At 43.0% G+C, this 24,736-nt stretch overlaps 1 protein-coding gene across 1 annotated transcript; it reads right to left on the bottom strand.

Moving 5' to 3' along the window:
- Positions 1 to 3,709: 3,709 nt before the first annotated feature.
- LOC143297623 (uncharacterized) lies at positions 3,710 to 8,628 on the bottom strand. The gene is made up of 4 exons (XM_076610040.1): positions 8,559 to 8,628; positions 6,933 to 7,137; positions 4,528 to 4,763; positions 3,710 to 3,987 (listed from the first exon to the last, which is right to left on the bottom strand). The coding sequence occupies exons 1-4, from the start codon at positions 8,626 to 8,628 to the stop codon at positions 3,710 to 3,712; spliced, it is 789 nt and encodes a 262-aa protein (XP_076466155.1).
- Between the last annotated feature and the right edge of the window lie 16,108 nt (positions 8,629 to 24,736).

Here is a 24,736-nt window from a genome sequence, read left to right as displayed (position 1 = left end):
CTGCGTGGACTTGGTGTTGAGAACAGGCAGTACATGGCTGTTTTGCATTGCAACCGGCATTCTTGTAAAAAAAAAAAATATCCATCGTGATTCTGTAAAAGTTATCAATCGTCAGATGTCTTGTCGGATTTTTTAGATAAAAAAAAAGCTCTTATCTTCACGTTATGTTTTTATTGCTTTTTCAGGCTTTTATTATTTATTAAAGGGGTTTTAGACAGAATAGAATGATGATCAACTGTGTTGCTATGATTTGAATGATCGAATAGTAGTCTTTGTTTTATGTATTAATCGAGGTTTTAATCTCCATACCATTTTAATTCCTATTCAGAAACGTTACTTTATGTTTGAGGAAAATATCAGCACAGAACTGAAACTGGCTTTTAGGGATAAAAAAAAAATCTAGTGATCCTAATTGTTTTTCAGTGTAGTCAGAAAACGCTAAAACCATTTCATGGGGGTTTATCGTTTACATCATGGACTGGTGTAACATAGAATATTGTTTCATCAAGGATAATCTTTTCACTTATCATACAATTTGCTCAGAAACATCAACGAAATAGGAAATGATGGTATTACCATCCCCCACGCCCCCTCCCCCCCCCCTCTCTCTCTCTCTCCCTCCCTTTCTCGTTTGAGAGGGGGGGGGAGTCACACTCTTTTTCTCCCTTCCTCCCTCCCTGCCCTCGATCCATAGTTTGTCTAGGATTTCTAACAATTCGCCGCAGTCACATTTCGTTTGTTTGAAAAAATTGTATATTTCTCACTACGCGAATCGCAAGACAAAAGGTCAAAGATCAAGGTCACTGTGTCGACCCCTTGATCGCTGAATAAGGCGGCTTGGAGTCTGTGACCTTGAATGACCACGGCTCTTGCAATTTGATACCGGTGATTTTGATGGATAAAACTGGATAATTCCGAAGTATGAACGTACGGATGGTGCATATGTTGAAATGTAAGGCCTTGTTCGTCTTGTATGTGGATCTTGTCATAAATCCGTCTTCAATCACATGTCGGACACTTTCCATGTACACACACACACACACACACTCTCTCTCTCTCTCCCTCTCTCTCCCTCTCTCTCTCTCTCTCCTTCCTCCCCTCTCTCTCTCTCTCTCTCTCTCTTTCATACACACACACTTACGCAAGAGCGCATACACTTGCTTTTTTTTTTTTTTTTTGAAGAGTTGTGAATGTATCCGTATATAAATAAACATTCACGTCCACTTCCTCTGTTGCAGTGATTTTGATGAGGTAAATGTGACGGTGTGGTTGTGAGGTGATCGAGAAGAATGTTTCTGCCTAGAAAAGTGATTCGTGCTGTCTCGAGTCTCATCCAAATAAATGCTCTCATATCCAGATGCTATCATGTTCGAACAATTATTTTCATGTGTAAATGCCATATCGAAGTGCTTGCATCTCGAATCAAAGGGATTTTCATATCCTACTGAAAGTGTTCATATCGATTGTTTTCATCTCCACAAATGTGGGTTTTCGTAACCAAACGTTTTGATATTCAAATAGAATAAGGTATGGGGGTGGGGGGGGGGAGTACATACAGCAATAACGCGTCATCCAAAAAATGATAGGGGTTTCATTTCCAATAAATGGGGTTTTCGCTAACATTTCGTTTTCGTCGAATGTTTTTCTTGCCCGATTAAAAAAAAATCCTTTACAATCTCCGAAAATTTCAGATCCAACATCCCTCTTTTCCTTGGACAACAGAAAATAGACTGTGCTCGGCTGCATGTGTATGTCTTGTGAGTGGGAATCGGTTCCATTTTATGATGGAATGTCCGAAGTACGATCAGCTTCCAAGAAGGTACGTGAAGGGAGGTGGTGGGGAGGGGGTACAGGGTGACAGCATGGCCAGTGATGATATAAGTGATGAATCAGATTTTCCGGGCCAATGTTCCTTGAAGCCAAGTCATAACAAAGACATGCGCACCATCTGGAGTAATAGTAGGAGGTGGGTGTGAGGGGGTGTTGGTATGACGTAAAAGTTTTGGAATCATTTCGTCACAATCATCGAGTTCCAAATTTTGTGTGTGTGCGTCCTTGAGAGAGAGTGTGTGTGTGCCTGACCAGTAGCATAACTCAACGCGCTTAGTCAGGTCTTGAGCACATATATAACAAAATTAATTTTGTGCACCTATCCGTGCGGATTTCTTCTATAAAATTTTGTCATAGGACAACACTCTCGTTGCCATGGGTTCTTTTTCAGTGCGCCAAGTGCGTGCTGCACACGGGACCTCCGTTTATCGTCTCATTCGAATGAGTAGACGCTCAGTTCAATTTTCCAGTCAAATTTGGGAGAAAAAGCGAGAGCGGATTCGAACCCAGACCCTCACTGACTCCATTGGCAGACGAGCGTCCTAACCATTCTGCCACCTTCCTCCCATGCGGACAAAATGAGTGAAATAAAAACTAAACAAACAGCAACAACAACAAACAAAAAAGCCCACTTGAGCAAACAAAGAATCAAATATACATCAACAAATAGTTTTTTTTTCCCCTTTCCAATGACATCGTTTTCCTTGCCAATTGACAACATTTTTTTTCCATATCAACAAGTCTTTTCGGAGAAAAAAAAACACCAACAAAAAAACCCACGTATATGTGTGGAAGAGACAAACAATGAGTTTACCAACCAGTTTGTCATTCCTCCAGACTAAAAGGAGAAGAAGAAGAAAAAGAACATGCAACAAAAAGAGTAGTGTCCATCAGCCCGGAAAGAGATGTCTCACATTGTGGTGCCAGAGTTTTTTGTTTTGTTTTTTTGGGTTTTTTTGTTTTTTGTTGTTTTGTTTGTTTAATGTTTTAAAGTCTGCTGCAATAGCGATGCTATATCTGCTCCACAGATAAAAACTAGATAACAACAGGGAATGCCTTGAGTGCCATAGAACGTATCTCGTACACGCATAGTGATGTCACTGATGACGTCGTCAGAAAAGGGAAATAACTCAGGAAGGCTGAAAATTCACACAGTTTATCTGGAGTGGTATATCTCCAGACCATTTTTCTCAGTTTTAGGCTAATTGTTTTAGATGTTTGTTTTGTGACTTGAAACACCACATTCTACTGGTTTTTTGACTCACTTGTGTAAACAAAGTGAGTCTATATTTTAACCCGGTGTTCGCTTGTGTGTGTGTGTGTGTGTGTCCGTGGTAAACTTTAACATTGTCATTTTCTCTGCAAATACGTTGTCAGTTGACACCAAATTTGGCATAAAAATAGGATAAATTAAGTTCTTTCCAGTCATCTTGTTTAAAACAATATTGCACCTCTGGGATGGGCACAAAATTTTTTTTAAAAGAAGCCAAATTATACGCAAAATGAATTTACTGTTATATTTATATTTTTTTTAATTCACGAAACTTGGCACTTTGATCTGATATTCTGACACAGCACTAAGAGCAGTCATTTTTATCATTTTTTGTTCAAACAGGAACTTCTTTTGCTAGGCATGGAATTTATATTTCTGGTGCATCTCTTTGATGCAGCTAGTAAAAAAAAAGGGGGGGGGGGGCTGAAATTAATCTGTAATTAATGCCAGGGGGTTTAATTTGTTTTAAACAGATCTTTCTCATCTTAAACATTACATTCTGAAGTTATACTCAATAATAAAAACTTGTGTGTTTTACTTTCAGTGTACAGGGCTATCACTATGTTCATTCGCCCAAGGCCTTTCAATCATCTCGGCGTGGGACGTTCACGGCCCGGCAGAGCAGGTGGTGGAGGGGGGAGGGACGCAGCGCTTCTCGTTGTCATCCCACTCCCACCCGCCCTCACACTTCACCTCCCCCATGCTCTGCGGCAGGTTGACGCAGAAGAAGAAGTAGCTGCACCCCGTGCAGGACGGGTAGAACAGGTCAGACCCCGGGTGGCCCTCGCACCTCGTCACGCACCCCGGGATGGCAGCGGCCGACGAGGTCTTGGCTGTGGTGGTTGTGATGGTTGTAGTTGTTGTGGGCGCAGTTGTGGTTTTGGCTGTTGTGGGCGTAGTTGTGGTTGTAGACGTAGTTGTGGTTGTGGGTGTACTTGTGGTTGTAGTTGTTGTGGACATAGTTGTGGTTGTGGTTTTTGTGGGTGTAGTTATGGTTGTAGTGTGTGGGATTGTGGTTGTAGTGGGTGTGGTTGTTGTAGTGGGCGGTGTTGTGGTTGTAGTGGACGTAGTTGTTGTCAGCTGGATTGTGGTTGTTGTGGGCGGGGTTGTGGTTGTTGTGGGCGTAGTTGTGGTTGTAGTTGTTGTAGTCGACGGGGTTGTGGGCGCAGTTGTGGTTGTAGTTATTGTAGTCGACGGGGTTGTGGTTGTAGTGGGCGGAGTTGTGGTGCTTATGGGCGTATTTGTAGTTGTTGTAGTCGACGGGGTTGTGGTTGTAGTGGGCGCAGTTGTGGTTGTAGTTGTTGTAGTCGACGGGGTTGTGGTTGTAGTGGGCGCAGTTGTGGTTGTAGTTGTTGTAGTCGACGGGGTCGTGGTTGTAGTGGGCGGAGTTGTGGTTGTAGTGGTTGTAGTCGACGGGGTTGTGCTTGTAGTGGGCGGAGTTGTGGTTATTGTAGTGGGCGGGGTTGTGGTGGTGGTGGTTGTTGTAGGCGTGGTGGTGGTGGTTGTGGTTGTAGTTACTGTAGGTGGAGTTGTGGTTGTAGCTGTACTTGTAGTGGGCAAAACTGTGGTTGTTGTAGGTGTGGTGTTGGTGGTGGTTGTTGGCGGGGTTGTAGATGGTGTAGACGGGACCGTGGTTGTGGTGGACGAGGCTGTAGCTGGTCTGTTGAGAGTTCAGTTTTAGTTAATTAAAAGAAACCGGTAACTGATCTGGTCTCTGCAGAGACATCAGTCGCAAAGTGACCGTTTGTACATACATGCACATTAAGACAGGGCTTAATGAAAGACTTTCTTGTTGTTTGTGTATTTGTGCTATGACATTTAAAAATCAAAATACTGTTTAGGCCAAAGAAATGCTGTGAACACCTAGTGCATAACACTTTGGACATGTATCTCATGAAACACACGAAAGTACATTCTAAAATCCACGGTGAAAGACTACATGACCACAGATACAAAGGTTCTCTTCAGGTGTGTGTACGCTCACGCACGCACTAACATGCACACACAAAAAACATTAATGCGCGGGCGCGTGTGTGCATGCATATTCAAGATACTAGTAGACATCTTCTTGAAGTTTCTCGCATTCAAAGCAATCGAAATCAACCTGTCAACATGTTTTTCTAACGCCCCCTGCTTTCATTTCTTTCATTGCGATGTCATTGATTCAAATTATCTGAAACCCCAGCACGCAACAGGCTATCAATCATGGCCGCCAGCGTCACGTGACGGTAATGACCTATATGCACATGACCTTTATAATTGTAGAAGTCAATTAACCTACCCGTGCGACGTTATAAAAGTAAAAGTCTGGGTGTAAAAAGTCTGGATATTAAAAGTCAACCTATCAGCATGAGTTTCTGAAAATAATAATAATGATAATTTGTATTTGTATTTCTTTTCATCACAACAGATTTCTCTGTGTGAAATTCGGGCTGCTCTCCCCAGGGAGAGCGCGTCGCTACACTGCAGCACCACCCTTTTTTTTTTTTCTTCTTCTTTCTTTTTTTTCTTTTTTTTTTCCTGTGTGCAGTTTTATTTGTTTTTCCTATCGAAGTGGATTTTTCTACAGAATTTTGTCAGGAACAACACTTTTGTTGCCGTGGGTTCTTTTACGTGCGCTAAGCGCATGCTGCGCACGGGACCTCGGTTTATTGTCTCATTCGAATGACTAGCGTCCAGACCACCACTTAAGGTCTAGTGGAGGGGGAGAAAATATCGGCGGCTGAGCCGTGATTCGAACTGGCGCGCTCAGATTCTATCGCTTCCTAAGCGGACGCGTTACCTCTTGGCCATCACTCCACATACTGATAATTCATGATGATGATGATAATAATAATAATAATAATAATAATAATGATAAAGAGCAGCCCACTCGCATCACGTTACAAAATCTAAAGTCAAACTATTGGCAACTATAACTATAAAAGCAGTAAAAGGCCACCCATCAGCATGACGTTATAAAAGTGAGATGCAACCTATTGACTTAACGTTATAAAATCAAGTCAATCTGCTCGTTTGATGTTCAGAAGTAAAAGGCACCCGGTTCTGCAGGACTTTATAAAAGTAAAAAGTCAGCCTCTTTGCGAGAAGTCATGAAATCTAAAGTCAGGCTATTAGCATGACGTTGTGAATATTAAAACTCAACCAATTAGCGTAACCTTATAACTGAAATAAAATTAATTTAATAGTGGGTTGTTGGGTTGTTTGGTGTTTTTTTAATGTTTGGGTGACGCTGCAATATGGCGCGACATGCTCTCCCAAAGGAGAGCCCGAATTTCACACAAAGGAATCTGTTGTGACAAAAAAACAATACATAACAATTCGATACGGTACGATGCAATGCAATACAATACAAAACAATGCGATACGATGCGATACAATACAATACAATATGATAAGATGCGATGCGGTGCGATACAATACAATACAATACAGTGTATGTATGGTAGTCATTCGTGTCCGCCTATGACCATAGAACAACAGAGGAGGCAACTGCTGTCCCGACTATCTGGGCAAGCATCTGATTAAGTGGAGAGTGTCTTGGCCAAGTTACACCCCCACTCTCTCGGCCAGGAGGGTTTTAGGACAGTCGGCGTTGGGATAGTTTCGAAAGGCCATCTAGCCCCCCAAGGCTGCAGCACTAAGAGCCAGTGCAGTTTTGCCTCCTAGTTTGAGAGTCATAGTCTTTCACAAAAGACTAAGCTGCAAATGACTTCCCACTGCAAAGGAGAAATCATTGATCGTACAGCTCTCGCTTTGCTGTTGGCCCAACTGTAATGTTATGTCAATACGATACAAATGCAACACACCAGATCAAGAGCCAACCCACTTGCAAGCCGTGCTGGCCAGATCTGACCACTGACACACGCCCAGCGTGACGTCATAGTGCAGGCCAGAGGTGCAGGTGAACCGAGCGCTGCGGGCCCTGCCGGCACACTTCAGGAACGATGCGCAGTCGCCGCACACCGGAAACTGCGCCATTTCCTCTCCGGGACACTGGGTCACGTCGCTTTTACACTCTTTCTTCAGGGCCACTGGAACAGCGAAAACATCGATTTGTATAGGGTTCCAGACAGCACCACACTGAGGTGTAACTGTATTAATTTCTTGATTACAACGAGTTGTGCATGGTTTAAAGGAGAAAAAATGGAACCAAGTGGTTCGTAACTGCATTGAAGGTTTGCATGTATCTTGAACAACTATATAGCTACAGGTGTCTGTATATACAGTCTGACAGAGCGGTTAGGCCTATCTATCTGTGCAGACGTGTTGATCTTTGTCAGAGTTTTAAATTGTTCGTAACTGCATTGATACGTTGTCTGGTGTTTGTTGTTGTTGTTGTTTTTTGGGGGGGTTGTTTGTTTGTTTTGTTTTGTTTTTTTAACATATCAGGATTGTAGGTCGTTGTTTGTTTTGGTTTTTTTAATAATAATAATGATAATAAAAGGGTGGAATCAAGTGGTGTAACTGTATTAATTTCGTGATTACAACGGGTTGTGCATGGTTTAAGGGGGAAAAAACGGAGTCAAATGTCGTAACTGCATAAAGGTTTGCATGTTTCTTGAGCATGTCAGTATTGTGCATGGTTCTAAAACTATAATTAATACCAAAAGGCTTTTTTTATATAATAATAATAATAATAAGATGGAATTAAGTGGTTTCAAGGGAAGCTTTACAACTTGAAGGACTGGAGTAAACGTCCAAGAAGACTGTTTAATTCCACTTGATAAATATACACAGAAGTGTAACTTGGACATGATGTCTCTCCGTACAGATACCACTTTACATTCAGACCTCTCTCTCTCTCTCTCTCTCTCTCTCTATCTCTCTCTGTCTGTCTGTCTGTCTGTCTGCCTGCATGTCTCTCTCTCAACCATGTGCAAGTCGTAAAACGAAAGATATGTATGGTTTTTGTTTGAAGTATCTTTGTGAGTTCCTAATTATACACAGGAAGAACCGGGCTGCAAATACTGCATGACGAAATAAAGCAAACAGCAGGAAGGAAGGAAAGAAAGAAAGAAAAGGCTAATCAAAGAGACAGAGAGACAGACAGAGATGGACGGACAGAGACTGAAAGACACAGAGAAAAAGAGAATGACACAGCCAGACATGGTCACAGATACAGACAGGGGGTGAGAGAGAGAGGGGGGTGTGGGGGGATCGGGGGGCTACAGAAGGATACTGAAAGCATCGTCTGTTGAACGAAGAAAGCATAAAAATTATTATACTGAACTGCAAAAATGAATGAGACAAGGAGGAGAATGACATACAGGAGATCAACAAGAGGAGAAAAGAGGAGCAGAAGAAAACAGTAGAAATAGTAGTAGTTGGAGGAGAAGAAGAAGAAGCAGAAAAAGAAGAAGAAGAAGAGGAGGAGGAGAAGAAGAAGGAGGAGGAGGAGGAGCAGAGGAAGGAGCGAATGTAAACAAGGATTAAAAAAAGAAAAAGAAGTTACGGTTTTGTGCGTACGTAACAGCACACAGGACTGCCATCAGAAGCCCCATACTATCCCGCACTGCCGTCATCTGTAACAACAACAACAACAACAACAATAAAGTGGAGTGATGGCCTAGAGGTAACGCGTCCGCCTAGGAAGCGAGAGAATCTGAGCGCGCTGCTTCGAATCACGGCTCAGCCACCGATATTTTCTCCCCCTCCACTAGACCTTGAGTGGTGGTCTGGACGCTAGTCATTCGGATGAGACGATAAACCGAGGTCCCGTGTGCAGCATGCACTTAGCGCACGTAAAAGAACCCACGGCAACAAAAGGGTTGTTCCTGGCAAAATTCTGTAGAAAAATCCACTTCGAAAGGAAAAACAAATAAAACTGCACGCAGGAAAAAATACCAAAAAAAAAAGGTGACGCTGCAGTGTAACGACGCGCTCTCCCTGGGGACAGCAGCCCGAATTTCACACAGAGAAATCCGTTGTGATAAAAAGAAATACGAATGCAAACAAATAACAACAACATTGCCATTACACTGCTATCATCTGCAGCAACAACAACAAAAACAACTGTTACACTGTCAGGGTCTGTAACGATACATCACTGTTACACTGCCATGATCTGTAACAACACATCACTGTTACATTGCCATGATTTGTAACAACAACACATCACTGTTACACTGCCATGGTCTGTAACAACAACACATCACTGTTACACTGCCATGATCTGTAACAACAACACATCACTGTTACATTGCCATGATTTGTAACAACAACACATCACTGTTACACTGTCATGATCTGTAACAACACATCACTGTTACATTGCCATGATTTGTAACAACAACACATCACTGTTACGCTGCCATGGTCTGTAACAACAGCACATCACTGTTACATTGCCATGATCTGTAACAACAACACATCACTGTTACACTGCCATGGTCTGTAACAACATATCACTGTTACACTGCCATGGTCTGTAACAACAACACATCACTGTTACAACGCCATGGTCTGTAACAACAACACATCACTGTTACACTGCCATGATCTGTAACAACAACACATCACTGTTACACTGCCATGATCTGTAACAACAACACATCACTGTTACAACGCCATGGTCTGTAACAACAACACATCACTGTTACAACGCCATGGTCTGTAACAACAACACATCACTGTTACAACGCCATGGTCTGTAACAACAACACATCACTGTTACAACGCCATGTTCTGTAACAACAACACATCACCGTTACATTATCATGGTCTGTAACAACAACACATCACTGTTACACTGCCATGATTTGTAACAACAACACATCACTGTTACACTGCCATGGTCTGTAACAACAACACATCACTGTTACATCGCCATGGTCTGTAATAACACATCATTGTTACACTGCCATGATCTGTAACAACAACACATCACTGTTACACTGCCATGACCTGTAACAACAACACATTACTGTTACACTGCCATGATCTGTAACAACAACACATCACTGTTACACTGCCATGATCTGTAACAACAACACATCACTGTTACACTGCCATGGTCTGTAACAACAACACATCACTGTTACACTGCCATGGTCTGTAACAACAACACATCACTGTTACACTGCCATGGTCTGTAACAACAACACATCACTGTTACACTGCCATGATCTGTAACAACACATCACCGTCACACCGCCGTGGTCTGTAACAACAACAACAACACATCACCGTTACACTGCAATGATCTGTAACAACGACACAACACAGACCTCTGCCGTTGTGACTCAGTTGGAAGTCATATAATTGTAGGCGTCACCCACTGCCTTCTCCTTAACCGTCCGCTTGAACGGAATGGCCACCACCATCACTTGATCCCACCTCCCCACGCACCTCCCCCGTTGCTCTCCTCTGAACAAGGAAGTGACTGCAGTCTATTATGATTTGAGATACACGCAACATTCACAATGGGTTCGTTCGTTTGTTTGTTTGTTTCGTACACTGATATTTATAGTGAATCGTTTCCTCTCACGTTATAGTATGCTTTGCAGACACAAGCGCTTGGACTTACCCCTGCAGATGCGTGTATGTCGTAAAACTGCAACCGCTACTGATCTGAACTTCTGTAGTAGCAGCAGTCGTAGGAGGAGTTGTTGTTGTTCTGTTGTGATGTTGCTGCTGCTGTGTCGTGTTGTGTTGATTTTCAACCGGAATGTATGATGTGTCACACACAACTTCCTGGTGGACGGTCAGCACAACGTCAGTGTGACAGAAATCTGCAGCCACTACCAAAACCCGGGCAGTCTTCTCAGTCTCTATGTGGGCCTGCTGTTCTGAGCCAGAGGGGAGGATCGCCGGACAGTAACGGCAACACCTCACCACCAACACCTGTAATTTATCAACTCCGCTTGACGATAGTGATCGGGGGAGACCGGTGTCCAGGATTTATCAAGGTAAGCATCTTTAGGGCGACGTGGTGGTGGTGGTGGTGGTGGTGGTGAAGGCACGCCAGATGGACATACCTGACAAATGATCTGTAACGTGTTCGGTCAGCCCGCCAGTCCAGTGTCCAGTGTATCATCATCGGAAGGGGCCCGCTAGGTGTCTACAGGGAACAGACGTTACCTGAGGCACTCAATCGCTTCTCTCTTTGTCCTTTATCATCGTCATAATCATAGCGTCTCTACGTGTGCGCGGGCGACGACAAGTCCGAATCTGATATAGTATAAAGAATTATGTTGTTGAGTCATCGTCAAACACAGAACGCAGAGGGTCATATCAGGACTGCTCAACTTTTTTTTTTTTTTATTTAAAACCCCTTGACTGCCATAAACATATTACGTACGCGCATAGTGACGTCACTTATGACGTCATCAGAAAAAAAAGATAAACAGCTCTGGAAGGCTGAAAATTCGCACAGTTCGTCTAGGGTGGTATATCTCCAGACCATTTTCTCAGTTTTAGGCTTATTGTTTTGGATGTTTTATGACCTGAAACACGACTCTCTGCTGTTTTCCCCCTGGCACTGAAGGGGTTTTAATCAATCGCGTTAAACACAAAAGTGTCACATCTGAAGAAAAAAAAACAACTGCCAAACAGCACAGTTCATGACATATTAGCATAACTAGTAAGCTCCTTGAGGTAAAATGATAAAAGTTAGGCTGTGCTGATGACGGCAGCCCTCCGCTTTATTTATCATCCTCAGATTATTATAATGATAATGATAATGAAATAAGATAAGACAAAAACTTTTTTTTTAAGATCAAAATACTCAAAAGTCACACACAAAAATACATAAAATGGCCACACAGACAACTTACACTGCAGAATGGACAGCTAGTGCCCATCCCAGTGTTTACAATCTCACTACCTTACTAATCGACAGAACAAAACAGCATACAAGAGACAGCTGGAGAGTTCCGCGGCCATCTTGGATCTTGCGCACGCGCATCGCGAAATCACGAGCAATGCCAAAGGCGATCAACATAGAAAAAAGCAGCAAACATGTGATGTCCACCATTTCCTCAGTTGCAAGTCTCCATTGCTACAACCAAACATTGTACAATGAAGTGTCATTGTATGCACAATAAGAAAACCAAATTATGAAGCAAAAAGTCGAACAAAAAAACGAAGCCTGCTGTTTCGCACATTCTGCCTTTGTAGATCGCCTTCGTTGCTCGCAATTTTGCAGAGTCAATCAGCTTCGAACTGAAAGCACATATTAGTAAGCGCGCCTCTATAAGTCATGATTACACGGAACTCTCCAGGGGTCTATTGCACCACAGACTGCATACGGAAGAAACAGAAGAAGGAAAAACGTATCAAGGCGTCAAGGCTTTCTGTAACCAAAAAAAAATTAATATATAAAAAAAGAAATGAAAAATAAAATAAAAAACGAAAAAGAATTAAAAAAGAATAATAATAAAAATAGGGAAGAAGAAGGAAAAAAGAGGGGAATGGACTGGGAGGGAAGAAGAAGAAAAAAAACCCAGACAACAGTGAAGGAAGAAAAGAAAAAAGGCAGGAATTAAAAGAGCAAAAGAGAAAAGCGGAAATTTCTGGTACTGAACTTCTTGATTCAAACTTGTAAGTACTGGCTTACGCCCTAAACATAGGCCAAGTATTTCAGAACTGTGATGTTCCAAAGACAGTGGTGTGGTTTGAGGTGATGAGTCATGGCTGTCCATCCAGGATGGAGGTCCGTCTTGTGTCAAGTGGTGGGGTGGGGGGGTATGGAGGGGGTGGGGGTGCGGCGTCTGTCAACGGGAGGGTGAAGTCCTAGGGCCGTATTCAAGAGACCTATCCTGCCTGCGGGTAAAGGTGTACCTGCGGGCATATCTACCTGAGGCAAGGCAAACAGCCCGAGGGTAAGTAGCATCCGGTGTTCAGGAACACTCGAGTCTATCCGTGGGTCTTCAAACCCAAAGGCAAATTTGCCCTTACTAGTAGTCTGCCAAGCGTGACTGTCCGCGAAGTAGACGTAAACATCTTTTTGTGACGTTGTTTTTGTTGAGGGGGGAGGGAATGGGGGGGGGGGGAGGAGGGAGGGGGGGGAAACAGGTGTGCTTTGCGGACAGCCCGTGTTTTGCTAACTCTCTCGATAACATTCTGAACTGTGGCGCGGGTGTGAACTAAAACTGAGAGCATGCCCAGAAGGGAATCACCAGATGTTCGACAAAAGACAATGGGTTTGCTGCCTGAGTGCACCGTGCGTGTCTTTGAATACGAAGGTAACTTTACCTTCAAGGTAAACAGTACCCGCAGGTCTCTACCGTGTCAAAGGTAACTGTCCTGAAGGCAAAATTAATTTGTTGTCGAGGAGGGATTCTGTCTGGGTCCTGGCTGCTCTTTCTTGCTGGGTGCTGGGTGGCCCTGTGAAGTTCGTCTGGGGTTGGGTCCTGGCCGTCCTTTTTGTGAGTGGTGTCCTTTTTGTGAGTGGTGTCCTTTTTCGGTTCACACTCTCAGTATATGCTTCTTTCGAAAGAATTGCGCTGTATAGATAATAATGGTAATAACAATAATAATAATGATGATGATGAAAATAATAATATGAAATATAAAATAATAAATTAAATAATAATGATAATAGTAATAATAATGATGATGATAATGATGATGATGATAATAATAATAATAATTGTACTCATAATGGACACTTGTTGAGCGCTTTTCTCCCGTACAGAGAGCCCAGAGCGTTTTACAATAAACTTTAAACACATATGTAATAACTTTCAAAAGGAAGAAGAAGAAATGAATGTTTTAACATATCATTATCATTATTACGTATCTGTCCCTCTCTTCTCTCGCTTTCACAATGTGCTGCCAATTAAAACTTTTACAAAAGCTGCAACACAACTATCCACGCGCGCGCCGCCTTGCAAACTGATGTCCACGTCCTGAAACTGACCAAGACTCGGACATCCCCATAACATCACTCATGCCGAACGTTGGCGGAAAATAAAGTCGCGAAGTAAAACTTAACAAAGTCATATAGAAACCACGCGCACGCGCGCGCACACACACACACACACACACACACACTTACTCACAACACACACACACACACACACACACACACACACACACACACACTTACACACACACACACACACACACACACACACACACACACACACACTTTAGAACTTCAAGTCAAAAGCCAGGGCCATCTATGTCTATGAAATCAGCGTGACCACGACAGTTTAAAACGGTTTCTCGCAGTTGAGGGAAAGCGTGGGAGGAGAACGGTCACTCTTTCTCGCAGTCCGACGGTTTCTATCGGGGTGGTAGAGGTCGTGGGCTTACAACGGTTCTTGTATCATTCACATTACCCGCCGAAAACGGAGTATGGCTGCCTACATGGCGCCGGGATAATAATAACGGTCACACACGTAAAAGCCCACTCGGGTACGTGCAGGGGAGCGTCGGAGTTGCAGCCCACGAACGAAGAAGAAGAATATCATTCACATCGATCGCCGGGGCTTTATTTTGTAACAAAAAAAAAAGGGAATTCAGTTCAGTTCAATTCAATTCAGTTCAATTCTATTCAACTCAAAATACTTTATTATCTGCTTCAACCAAAAACAGAAAATTTTCTTTAGGCTCACTTAAAATAAAATAAAATGCCCGTCAGCAAAAATCAAAGAGAAAAAAAACAAACAACTGACACACCCTTCACTTATCTCTATGCACACATCAGTTATTATGTAAAAAGAAAAAAATGTGGGTAAGATACTATTACATTATGATTCAGAGTGTAACAACTGTGTGTGTTGCGTGTGTGTCCGTGCGTGTGCATGCATCGTTTTGTGCGTGCGCACGCGCGCGCGTGCTCGCGTGTGTGTGCCTGCATGTTGAGCGTGTGTGCACGCGCACGCGCACGCGCGCGCGCGTATGTGTACATTTCAATCATTATAAAAAGGAGAATATTCAGTAAGATAATAACATTTAAAAAGACAAATGCTCATCAACAGATAAAGCCGAACAAAGAATGAGCAACTGGCACACCCTTCCTTGATCACAGCGTACATATCAACTATCATGTTAAAAGAAAACATTTAGGTAAGAAAACAAAAATTACATTTTAAGATAAAGTGAAACATTCAATGATATAAAAGGAAAATATTCAGTAAGATAATTATAACATTTAAGAACATGAAATCACAGTTGAAGGGTCAACACCGCCACCAAGACTAAAAGCATGTAAAACCCTTTTCACGTCCCTCTGCGGCAAAACAATAACACTGAGCACGCGCGCGCACACACGCACACGCGAACACACACACACACACACACACACACACACACACACACACACACACAAACACACACACACTTCTCCCCCCACCCCCTTCCCTCACTTCTTTCTTTACACGCATGCATGCATACATATAGGGAAGAAAGACAACTGTCATCATAACAATAAACAAATCACAAGCAATGGAATAAAAACATTATTTAAGCGAATCATTTACCCAAGCAACAGCAGAGGGGGCAAATGATTTTTTGTGCACATTCTTCTTTGCAAGAGCGATTTTACATCGTCTACCAGAAGGGAGTTTCTGAAAGACAGAGTTAAGTGGATGAGTGGAATCATTAAAAATCTGCAGAGCTTTTCTGCTAAGAGTGGATTGGTATAGGGTGTTCAGTTGCTGCTGGGGCTTGGTTGTGATTTTGCTGGCCAGGTTTACAACTCGTCCTAATTTTGTCTTTAACTTCACAGTCAGATTGCCAAACCAGGCCACAATACTGAAAGCCATGAATGGCGGAGTGCTATTACTTTTTTTCTTTTTTTTTAATATCATGCTGAAATAAAACTAAAATCAAAATAATAAGAGAGGAAAAACAAACTTAAAAAGTTATTGAACACTTGGAAACGTCATAATGAGACTGACAACTTGCAGTTCAAAACAACAAGATACCCGCGTGTGCACCCCCACTGCAGTGCAAAAACATGGAGTCTGCATGCATATGTCTTACCAACCCCCGCTTCTTCCTCATATACCCACTTACAACCCCCTCCGGGTGTGTGGTACATCGATGTGTTTGTGTATTTGCATGCGACAGTATCCATATGTTTGTTTGTTTGTTGTTCTTTTGTGTGTGTGTGTGTGTGTGTGTGTGTGTGTGTGTGCGTGCGTGTGTGTGTGTGTGGCGTGTGTATTTCTGTGTGTGTGTGTGTGTGTGTGTGTGTGTGTGTGTGCACTTTCGCGTGTTGTGTGCACGCCAGAAGGAGTAGGAATAATTCTTCGTCTCCTGCCTCCTGCTTGACGATTTTCCATCCATTCATTCCATCCACTTCCCCCACTCACCCCCCTGCCCCCCACCCCCATCCCCCAGGCCCCTCTCCCCGAATCTTCCCTCTTCAACTGTGTCCAGCTCAGTGTTTTCTTGACAATGTCCACATTTCTTCTTCCCCTCCACTCCTCTGTGTGACTGACGGAGTGAACGTCCACGCCTTGTTGTGTTAACACTACGCACTTCCGTCTTGAAGGGTAAAAAAAAATTGTGGATATTGCCGTTTTCGTTTATCCAACGTGGAGGAGGGGGGGTAGAGGAGGTGCAGGGTAATGTGTGTGGTGTGTGTGTGTGTGTGTGTTGGAGCTCATGTACGTTTATATGTATTTGACTGTGCTTTCATATCTATGAAACTGCATGTTCGGTGCATATCTGTTATGCATTTGTGGGTGTATATGTGAATGTGTGTCTTCATGTTTTACATCTATTTGCTTATTTATCATCATTGTTATCTTATTTATTTATTTATTTATTTTTTACAATATAGTTATTATTTATTTATTTATTTACTTATTTGTGTAAGCTTATCTATTATTTATTCACCTTTTTTTTTCTCTCAAGGCCTGACTAAGCGCGTTGGGTTACGCTGCTGGTCAGGCATCTGCTTGGCAGATGTGGTGTAGTGTAAATGGATTTGTCCGAACGCAGTGACGCCTCCTTGAGCTACTGAAACTGAAACTGAAACTGAAATTGGTCCATACTGAGTATTATCGACTATTGTTGTGTGTATTGATCACCGGTTTTGACTGTCGTGTAGTCCGTACTGCACGGTTACCCCCAGACTGTTGTCCTCAAGGAGTTTTTATTTCACTGACCGATCCCACTGACCATCGTTTTGCCGTGGGGGTCGGGGGGGTGGGGGGGGGGAGCGGTTGATGAGGCGGGGGGCCGGGGGGGTGGGGTGGGGGTATGCGTGACAACCAGCAGTCCTCTGACCAACTGAAAGGAAAGAAAGCGAGTTGCATAATTATTGGCCATTGACCGCCGAGATAACCATCATCTCAGTTCGTTTCAAGCTTTTCTGTTTTTGACGTTTGGAAGAAAGACCAACATAGCACGGGTATACTTTTGAGTTATGCTGTGGTAATTTCCTTTCCTTTTCTTCTTCTTCTTCTTTTCCCCTGCTTCTTCTTCTTCTTCTTTGGTTTGATAAAAAAGATTTAATCACAGTCAACCAGTGAAAGTGGTTCAGGCAGCAGTGGAAAGCTGGGATCTGGGGTGGGGGTGGGGATGGGGATGGTGGGGGTGAGGGATGGGGGTAGTGGGGGTGAGAGGTCACCCACACTCCTGTCACTAAAGTTCACACGGCGGGGACGGGGGAGGGGGACTTTTAATTCTTCAGGTGCACATACCTGGAATTCACTGCCTTTTTTGTTTGTTTTCTTCTTTTTTTTGTTTTTTTTTCAGTCCTTCACAGTCCCTCACTGGCATCCTTTAAAACAAGAATATTTTACTTTATTCTTATATAGCGCTATAATTCAAGCATTAGCGGACTCTAAGCGCTTTACAATCCAGTACCTGAAGTGAACAAGAAAACACGTAAAAAAGGTAGTAGAAACATAAAACAGAGTCATTGATATTATAAAAACACATCCACAAAACCCATAAAGCAACATACTCTCTATACTACAACTGTTACACACACACACACACACACACACACACACACACACACACACATGATTAAACGGCTGAGATAATAGCAGTTTTCACTCAAAATACATACTTATAAAAAGGAGCATAATTGTAATTTGCATGGGTTTTTTTTTTCTTTTTTTTTCTTTTTTTAATACTTTATAACAACAAAAAAATGAAATGATATATTCAATAAGATAAAATAAAAAACATTCCTCGTAAAGCAGTCTCTACGTGATAACGGCACCCCGTTCCGTAATTCTCTTCTACAGATCCACATCTATTTTCGCAAGTGCCACGCATGTTTGTGTGTGCGTGTGCGTGCGCATGTGTGCCTCCGTCTGTGTGTGTGTGTGTGCGTGTCGGTGTGTGTTTCCGTGCGTGTGTGTAGGATGTGTGTGTGGGAGTTGTGTCTGAGTGACTTATAATTGCAAAGCGCTTTGAGAGGTTTGAAAGCGCAAGATCAATGCACTGTAAAATACCGTCTTGTGAACGCCCACCATCTAGTAGATATAAACGGGTGGATGTTTAGGTGTATGACCGTTTTTACCCCCCGCTATGTAAGCAGCCATACTTCATTTTCGGGGGAGGGTGCATGCTGGGTATTTTCTTTTTCCACGACCCACCGAACGCTGACATGTATTGCGGGATCTTTAACCTGCGTGTCTGGTATTCTGCATGCGTATACACACTGAGGGGATTCAGGCACCAGCAGGTCTGCACACATGTTGAATGGGAGACCGGGAAAATCTCCATCCTGTACCCACCAGGGGCCGTAACCGGTATTGACTCGAACCTGGAACTAGCTTGGATTGAAAAAAGTCCAACGCTTGAACCACTCAGCTGTTGCGCCCATCAGACATTGGAATATCCTTCTGCGACTGAGTTCAGGCACAACCAGAAACCTCTCAGAAGTGTGGGAAAAAACGCCCAACCAGGGGCAATATCCACGTTTCTTCCCCTCCACTCGCTTCATGTGTGACTGACGGAATGAACGACAACGCCTTGTGAACACTGCTCATTCCCGTCTTTGGGGTGGGGGGTGGGGGGTAAAAAATGTGGATATTGCCCAACCAGCAGGAGTGACTCTATGGTGAAAGCTAAATAAAGGTTTGAGCTCCCGTGAAACTTGAGGTATACTACCCAGTTCTTCTTCTTCTTCTTCTGCGTTCACTTGTATGCACACGAGTGGGCTTTTACGTGTATGACCGTTTTTACCCCGCCATGTAGGCAGCCATACTCCGTTTTCGGGGGTGTGCATGCTGGGTATGTTCTTGTTTCCATAACCCACCGAACACTGACATGGATTACAGGATCTTTAACGTGCGTATTTGATCTTCTGCTTGCATATACACACGAAGGGGGTTCAGGCACTAGCAGGTCTGCACATATGTTGACCTGGGAGATCGGAAAAATCTCCACCCTTTAACTACCAGGCGCCGTCACCGTGATTCGAACCCGGGACCCTCAGATTGAAAGTCCAACGCTTTAACCACTCAGCTATTGCGCCCGTCATACTACCCAGTAAACTCCCATCCCCAAGTTTTCGGTGAACATTGTGCAAAGAGACGGTGGGCACTCACAGGACAGTTCACAGCATGCTACATGTAAGCTCCTACGTCTATTTCTGGCATTTGAAAAAGGAAGTGTTGTGAGAGGGAATTCCTGAGCCAAGTTTACTTGTACACTGAAGGCATTATATGTCCGGTCTGTTGCAAGTACACAATTTTCTGCACCAACAGTGGTTCTTTGTGCATTGTGCCCCTTCGTGGGGGTAACGTGCCTTTCAGGAATTAATCACTCGTTATCCGGTCCGCTTGCGCAGTTGCCTCTATCCCCCTTCCTTACTCACACACACACACACACACACACAAGCACGCATGCACGTGCGCGCGCGCACTCTCTCACACACACACACACACACACACACACACACACACACACATTATTATCGCTCACATGCACGCACGGCACACACTGCTACTGACGATCCATCACCACTCCACAATCGTCACTTTCTGTCTGTGTGAGTTTTTCGGTATCAGCTTAAACTCATCCCCCCCACTCCCATCCCCCCTCCCCACCCACCCCCCGAAACGCCACCCCGCGACTCTCTGGCCCTCCAGTGTCATGCAGCTGATATGATTATCGCCTCTCAACCCACCCACCCCTTCCAAAATTCTTTTCTTGACAGTTTTTCATGTGAAGAATCGCTGATGAAAATGATACTCCTCCACACGTAAGCCCATAGGCGTAGCCGTAGCAATTTATGGTGTTCTCTCATCTCCAAAAATTTCACTGTCTTCCAAACACTGCAAGGTGAGTTTCTGAAATGATTGCGTGTGTTTTGGCCATTGTCATAGTCACCGCTGTGGGGCAGTGACATTGAAACTTGCTTTCATTTTATTAACAAGTAGAAAAAATATTGTAGTAAAAAATATATATTGTTGAATCGGCAGCGATTGGTGATAGGTGTGTGTGTGTGTGTGTGTGTGTGTGTGTCTGTCTGTCTGTGAGGGAGAGAAAAATTCAGTAATTTCCACACACCCATGGAAAGAAGGGTCGAAAGGAAATCTCAACCGTACAATGAGAGAGAGAGAAGGGAGAGAGGGAGGGGGAGCAATGGATGACCATCTCCCATGATAATTAAACAGGAAAGGTGACAAAAATAGTCATCCCCAATATTGCCAAGGGAAAGTTGTAGACGAAGAAGAAGAAGAAGCAGAAGGTAAAACAGTTGCTCAAGAACGCTTTCTGAATTTAACACAGAAACCTCAGAAACGGAGAGCACATTGAATTTATAAGCAAACCTTTGGAGAGACTAAGACAGGGAAGAAACAGACAGACAGACAAAGACATGGCAATATCTACAATTTTTCCCCTCAAGACTGAATGAGTAGTGTTCACAACAAGGCGTGGACGTTCACTCCGCCAGTCACACAGAGGAGTGGAGGGGAAGAAATGTGAAAGTTGTCCAGAGACATACCTGAAGACAGAGACTTTCTTTGCGTTGCAGGGCTGACTGTACCGCAGAGTCCGCAATCAGCAACAATGTCAAACTGGGACAACTACCTGGCCATTCTGACTCACGGACTTCAGAAGCGAAAAAAGGCTAACACCACCAGTGGTGGTGCCTTCTTCGCTGCCATTTATTCCATCAGTGCCACACAACTCAGACGCTTCTGCGGAACTGACAACTTCAAGATCGAACCTGACGAAGAAGATGGCTTGCGGAAGGTGGTGGACGCTCTGAAGGCCAACACTGAAAAACACCTGTATGAGTTTTCTCACCTGACCTTGAGCGGCATGCAGTTCCAGCTGTGTGAACACGATAGAGACGGGAACGACAACCCAGAGATTCTGCTCCGGAGACGAGGAGGGGCGTGCCGTCAGCAGCAGCAGCAGCAGCAGCAGTTGTTCATGTACGTTCATGTGGAGGAGAGGAGCAGTGTCACCATGAATGGGAACCCCCTGCTGTTCCTTGGCGCCGAGGATCCAGAAGCGCGCAACAAAGTTCGTGAAAACCTCATGCACACAGGACAAGCGTTGTTTGTGGACCTGCAATAATAATGATAATAATGAGAGCAGTCAGTGACGCTGCGTGCATGTTCAGTCTCCTGGGTGCTGTCTCTGCTTGCTCAACTTTCACTTTTACACTAATGTTTATGAGTTATGGTTTTCTCTAAAGAGCTCCTTTTTTTTTTCTTTTTTTTTCTTTTTTTCTTTTTTTTTTTTTCTTCTTCTTTTCTTCTTTTTTTTTTTTTCTTTCTTTCTTTTTCTTCTTCTTCTTCTCAACGTTGTTGCGGCATATTAATCATACTGTCGCCCGGCATAAAATATTGTCACCGGCGACAAAAATGTGACGAAGTGCGACAACGATATAAAAATTAAGCCCTGTGAGGCATAACACGTCAAGGAGCGTCACCACAAAAAATCAAATACCGCACCGTCGACAGTATCATTATGTGCTGCAACAGATGTGTGTGTGTGTGTGTGTGTGTGTGTGTGTGTGTGTGTGTGTGTGTGTGCGTGTGTGCGTGCGTGCGTGCACATGTGTGTGATAGTGCTTGCGTATTTATCAGTGGGAGAGAGGGAGGGGCGTGTGGGGAGGTTGTGTGCATGTGTGTGTATTTCGCACTATGACGTGAGCGTGCGTGAGTGTCAGTGTGCTGGCGTGATTGTGCGTGCGAATACATAATATGTTCCTGTGAGTTACCATGTGCGTATACTCTGTTATTAATTTGTGACAGAGCGAAAGGTTGCCGGTCAGCTGGGTCTAAATAAGCAGGTAACTACCCTTTAATCCAAGGGTGCACATCGGTACAGTAAATGAGCAGAAATTGCTTCTCTCTCTCTCTCTCTCTCTCTCTCTCTTTCTTAACATATAGAGTCAAGCCATCTGAAAAAAAGAAACGAAAAGAAAAGAAAAAGTGGATCTGAAAAAGAAAAAGAAAAAAAAAGAAAGAAACTCATATATATGCACAGTCAAAATAATGCAATAATGAAATACATACGTGCATTTTTGTTTCACAAAAAAAAAGCAAACACAAGTACACTGCCAACGCAAATATGTACAGAACATTACACAAATAACAAATGAAGCGGCAGGCTAAAAACAAAACAAAAAAAACAACATAGGCTTGTACTACTGTCCATCGTTTAAATAGTCAAAGAAATGTTTCTTAAGATTTTTCTTGACATATTTTTGTTTGTAATACTTTTTTTTTTTTTTTTTTTTTTTACTGAGTGGAAGGTCATTCCATAAATTTCCACAGAATACAGAAATCTGGGTTTGTACTGTACAGATTATATCTTCGTCAAGATATTCAACGGTTTATATCTTGATCAAGATATGCATAACATATGGCTGTGTCTGTGATCTTTAATTTTGAAATGTTTCTGTAATTTTTTTCGAGGCATTTCCACTTATTGTATTATGCATGCAAACTGCGTTGTTGAAGAACAGCCTGTTGTGGAAGGATATATTGATTAAGCTGTTTACAGACCATAGGGATCGGGGAGCTCCAGTTCAACAATGATGGTTTTAATGCTCTCTCAGATAAATCATACGATGAAGAAGTTTTAAGTTCGCGTTGCTCCAGTTGTAGTCGTGAAATTGATGCGTATTCGAAGACTGGCAGAACATGTGCACAGAAAAGAAAAAAAAAACTTTAATGAATGGACGTCAAGGATATTTTTTAAATCATTATTTATTTATCTATTCATTTATTCAGTCATTCATTCATTCGTTCATTTGTTTATCTATTAGCTAACTGAAATATTTAGCTCGAGCGGCAGGGTTTTCCTGAGTGCATTATATGGTCAGTCCAAGACAGACCTTGGTCAGTAAAAACATCAAGAATTGTATGTGAAGATACCTCTTCAGTTCTATTGACGCCTAGTAACAGTGGTATAGTTTCATGTTTCACAATTGTATTTTTTGTTGTGCGGGCGCATGCATGCATCTCGTTTTCTGTGCGTTTAAAGACACGTGATTGAATTGTGTCCAATCAACAAGTCTCTGAACATATATCCTGCTAGTTTACAGGCGTCTTAATTGCTTGCATGAATGGATGTGTCATCTGTAATCATACTGCATCTACACTTCGTTGACATAAATAGAAGATACAATGGACCCGCAAACGGATCCCTGTGGTTCTCCACTGATGTCTGATAGACGTAAGAGCTGAGGTTTGATCATTTACTGTTCCTGTTTCCTGTCGGAAAGAAAAGATTATATAATTCCGTTGGAAATCTATAAACTTCAGTTCACTCAGCCGGCTAACGAGGAATGATTGATTACATCAAATGCTTTTTCAAACTATATAAAAAGAAGACATGTAAATATATTTTCATCTACTGATCCCAAGTGAATTGAACGAGGATTGTTTGACAAGAATGGTTTTCAAGGAATCCGGACTGATCTTTGTGGATTAATGCGTGTGTGCGCGCGCGGTGTATGTGTGTGTGTGTGGGGGGGGGGGGAGTGTAGGGTGGGACCTGTGCGTGTGACAGTATAAACTCGTGAACTTTTATTCTAACTTTTACGGCGTTTTATATACTTGAAAATTATATCAATCTAGTGTATTAACTTATCTAACTTTGCTTATCAGTTACCTGTTCTTCCTGTGTACGAAAGGAGGTGAATTCTAATACAGCTGGTGAGACTCCGCTGTCGATCATCACAGGCTGAAGACGTTCTCATGACTGCCCCTTTTCTCTGTGAAGACGGCGGCATCAATACAGATGGCCAGTTCAGAGATCACCCATACCAACCCGCACCGGATAAAAGACGGAGCAGCAAAGACCTATTCACCAGCCATGTTACTGTGTGTTCAGTCGCACATCACATCCAGCTTTTGGGATTTTCCAGATGCTCGCCTCGGGGCGTCGGTACAGAAGTATAAGGACGAAAACCAACCGTTTTGCCAATAGTTTTATCCCCAAAGCAGTCAATGACCCGTCTCTCGACCAAATATAGTATGATCAAAAATAATTGTACAATCAACAACCATTTACCTGAAGATCTAGTCATCAGCCCTATCCATGTTATGTGCGGCTTAGTATGTTCAAACGTGTGTGTGTGTGTGTCTGTGTGTGCGCTTGCTTGCTTGTGTGTATGTGTGTGTGTGTGTCAGTGCATGTGTGAGTTCTTACATTGATATGCACATGTATGCATCCATAATTCTACTATATCTGTGTTTGTGTATGATTTTCGATTTATGTTGTACCTTTTTATATACT

The sequence above is a fragment of the Babylonia areolata genome, chromosome 23 (genome assembly GCF_041734735.1).
Source record: "Babylonia areolata isolate BAREFJ2019XMU chromosome 23, ASM4173473v1, whole genome shotgun sequence".
NCBI classification, from domain to species: Eukaryota; Metazoa; Mollusca; class Gastropoda; order Neogastropoda; family Buccinidae; genus Babylonia; species Babylonia areolata.
The sequence above is the reverse complement of the archived record's forward strand: the minus strand, read 5'-3'. Positions and strand labels throughout refer to the sequence as shown.

Excerpts from the sequence above, each read along its gene's own strand:
- LOC143297623 (XM_076610040.1), bottom strand. The coding sequence starts at position 8,628 with ATGACGGCAGTGCGGGATAGTATGGGGCTTCTGATGGCAGTCCTGTGT. Across the intron at positions 7,138-8,558 it reads TGTTACGTACGCACAAAACC|TGGCCCTGAAGAAAGAGTGT; the intron begins GTAACTTCTTTT and ends TCGCTGTTCCAG. Across the intron at positions 4,764-6,932 it reads CTGGCCAGCACGGCTTGCAA|ACCAGCTACAGCCTCGTCCA; the intron begins GTGGGTTGGCTC and ends AACTCTCAACAG.